The 2,426-nt window shown below is 57.9% G+C and overlaps 1 protein-coding gene across 1 annotated transcript; it reads right to left on the bottom strand.

Moving 5' to 3' along the window:
- Positions 1-44: 44 nt before the first annotated feature.
- Positions 45-1,228, bottom strand: LOC113942132 (phospholipid-metabolizing enzyme A-C1-like; the record flags this gene model as incomplete). Its single annotated transcript, XM_027633269.1, has 3 exons — positions 1,178-1,228; positions 510-720; positions 45-313 (listed from the first exon to the last, which is right to left on the bottom strand). Coding segments are annotated over exons 2-3 (387 nt in total), but the record flags the coding sequence as incomplete, so codon positions are not given.
- Between the last annotated feature and the right edge of the window lie 1,198 nt (positions 1,229-2,426).

Genomic DNA, 2,426 nt, shown 5'->3' on the forward strand with positions numbered 1-2,426 from the left:
AGGTGCTGTGTGAGGCACACAGGGGCTTATCTCATGTTACTTACCTGACTGCAGTCTGCCTCACCATAGCGGAGCCATGTCACAAAGTGCTCACAGTTGCTCTCAAGCAAATCATAGGTCACCTCCTTGTCAATGCAACTCTTCGCACGCTCAATGATCTCCTTCACTGGGAGGGGAGTGAAGGAGCGGTCATACTTGTTGTTGACCTCCCAGTCATCAGTTCCCACCACTTCCTTCAGGAGCTGCTTCTTCGCCTTGGCCTTTTTGGTCAATATTGTCACACTGCCAGCTGACAGGGGTGGGATGCTTTCATCTGGGGGAAAGCAGGAAGGAGATAAGCCAGGCAGAACCTGTCTGGCCCCTCCAAGACCTCAGATGGCTTTCTGGCTGCTCCTGGAAAAGCCATCTACACGCACAAGGTGGGTCCACCACCAGCCCACAGAGGGAGACAGGGCTCCTGGGGCACCACAACACCCCCTCTGCACCCTGCCAGGTTGCACCAGCCTTACCTTCAGCCGTCACATGAATAACATATCCATCCCCCAAGTAGAGGGCCCAGTGCTGGTAAACTGATCGCTTGATCTCGATCAGGTCCCCAGGCTTGGGTTGGTGCCTGCGGCGTGACATCCCAGGAGCCTTCGGTCAGGACACGGCGGTGCAGCTGGTCTGGCTCAGCGCAGGGCCCAGCGGAGCGGGGAGGTGTGGGGTGTGCAGAGGCACCTGCCGGGACGGCAGGCACGGAGGGTGTTAGTGCCGGGCACCGAGGGCATGAGCTGCCGGAGCGGCGGCCCCTCCGCGCTGGACCCGGCTCGGGGCGGCCGCTCCTGCCCGCTGGCGCAGGACAAGGCACGGAAGGGCCGCCGCTCCCACCCAGAGGATGAGGTCGGCTCCCCCGCCGCCGTCCCCGACTCCGCCGCCGCCCGGTCCCTGCGCTCCCGTCCCGCCCGCGCTCCCTTCGGGGCTCGGCTTGTGCCGCGGCCGATCCCGCTCCGCTGGCCGGACGCAGCTCCCCGGGGGTGCCCGCGGTGTCCAGCCCGTCCCCAGGCTCCGGGGCACCTCCGGCCTCTCGCCAGAGCCGCGATCGCCACGGGCCTCCTACGGGGCCGCATCCTGCTGGCAGACGCCCGCTCGCATCCCCCGCGCTCCGCTCTCTGCCCTTTCACATCGCCCCGCTCACCCTCGCCCTGTCCCGCTGCTTCTGCCACCGCGCTTCCGGCCCGCTCGAAAGGAAAGGGGCTGGGCACGCCCCGGGGAGGTGAGAAGGGCATAATTGTTCCCGGGGTCACTGCCTCCTCTACCCGGGAACCGTCCCGTCGTGTCCCGCCCCTCCCTTCGGGTCTCCGCTCCCGAGAATGTTGCCAAAACCACCTGTTGGGTGGGAATCGTGGTCCTGCCACCCAGGATGGCGTGCACCGCCACCCTGCAGGGAGCCTGTGCGTTCCAGCGGTGCTTCCTAGCACTCCTTCACAGCACTGACTCTGTGCCCTGTCACTCCGCAGGACGTTGTCTTGCAGAACAAGAACCCCTGGCTGCTGATTGAAGCCTGGCTTGGGAGCTGCTGTACTGTTTCAATAATTTCTGTGTCTTTCTGTCCACATACACCATGGAGGAGAAAATGCCAGGAAAAGCCAAGCTGCAGTCACAGGAGGTGCTGCCGATGTTCATCCTGCTCCCTCTGTGGCCCCCGATACCGGGGGGAAAACAGTGTCTGCAATAAAGTGGCAGAATTTCCTTTCCCATTACAGTCTCTTTCAAAACTTCATCCTAATTTTGCTCTGTGTACTCTGCCCCAACTCCTCTCCATGTACATTGTCCTCTGGAAACAGCCACTGCCTTCTCCAGGGCCAACACAAGTCCCTGCTCTGAGGTACCCTCAAGTGCTAAGCCAGCTGTGCTCCACCATGGGATCAGCTACATGCAAGGCTTGTGTTTTCCTGATTCTCCCTCCATCAATTACTGCGTGGGTAGGTGTGATGGTGGCACCAATGACTGTGGGTACATAGGAGCTCCTCTCCTGCTCTTGTTAATCTCCTCTCTTTCAGCCTGTGGAGTGCTGGGACGAGGGGCTGCCCAGTGCCATTGTCACTGGCATTTCCCAAGTTGGCCCATGGGTACACTCCATCACGTGTGGCTGTAAAATCCTGTCCAGAGGCTTTTAAAATCCTAACATACACAATCACAAACACAATTATGCTTTTGGTTTTCCCCCTCAGAAAGAGGGGCAAGAGACTTTTTCTTACACATTCCTTACACAATTTTTAATCTATTACATTATTTTAATATTTATGATAATCTAGCCTGTCAATTACAGAAAACATAATAATATAATACTATAATAATAAACATGCAGTTGCTTGCTTTGTAAAAGTTGTCTTACAGTCTCTAAAATCATCTAGTTAGCTTGCTCAGGCCTAATGCCAGCAATC

Source organism: Corapipo altera, unplaced genomic scaffold (assembly GCF_003945725.1).
Source record: "Corapipo altera isolate COAL_440 unplaced genomic scaffold, ASM394572v1 53596, whole genome shotgun sequence".
NCBI lineage: Eukaryota > Metazoa > Chordata > Aves > Passeriformes > Pipridae > Corapipo > Corapipo altera.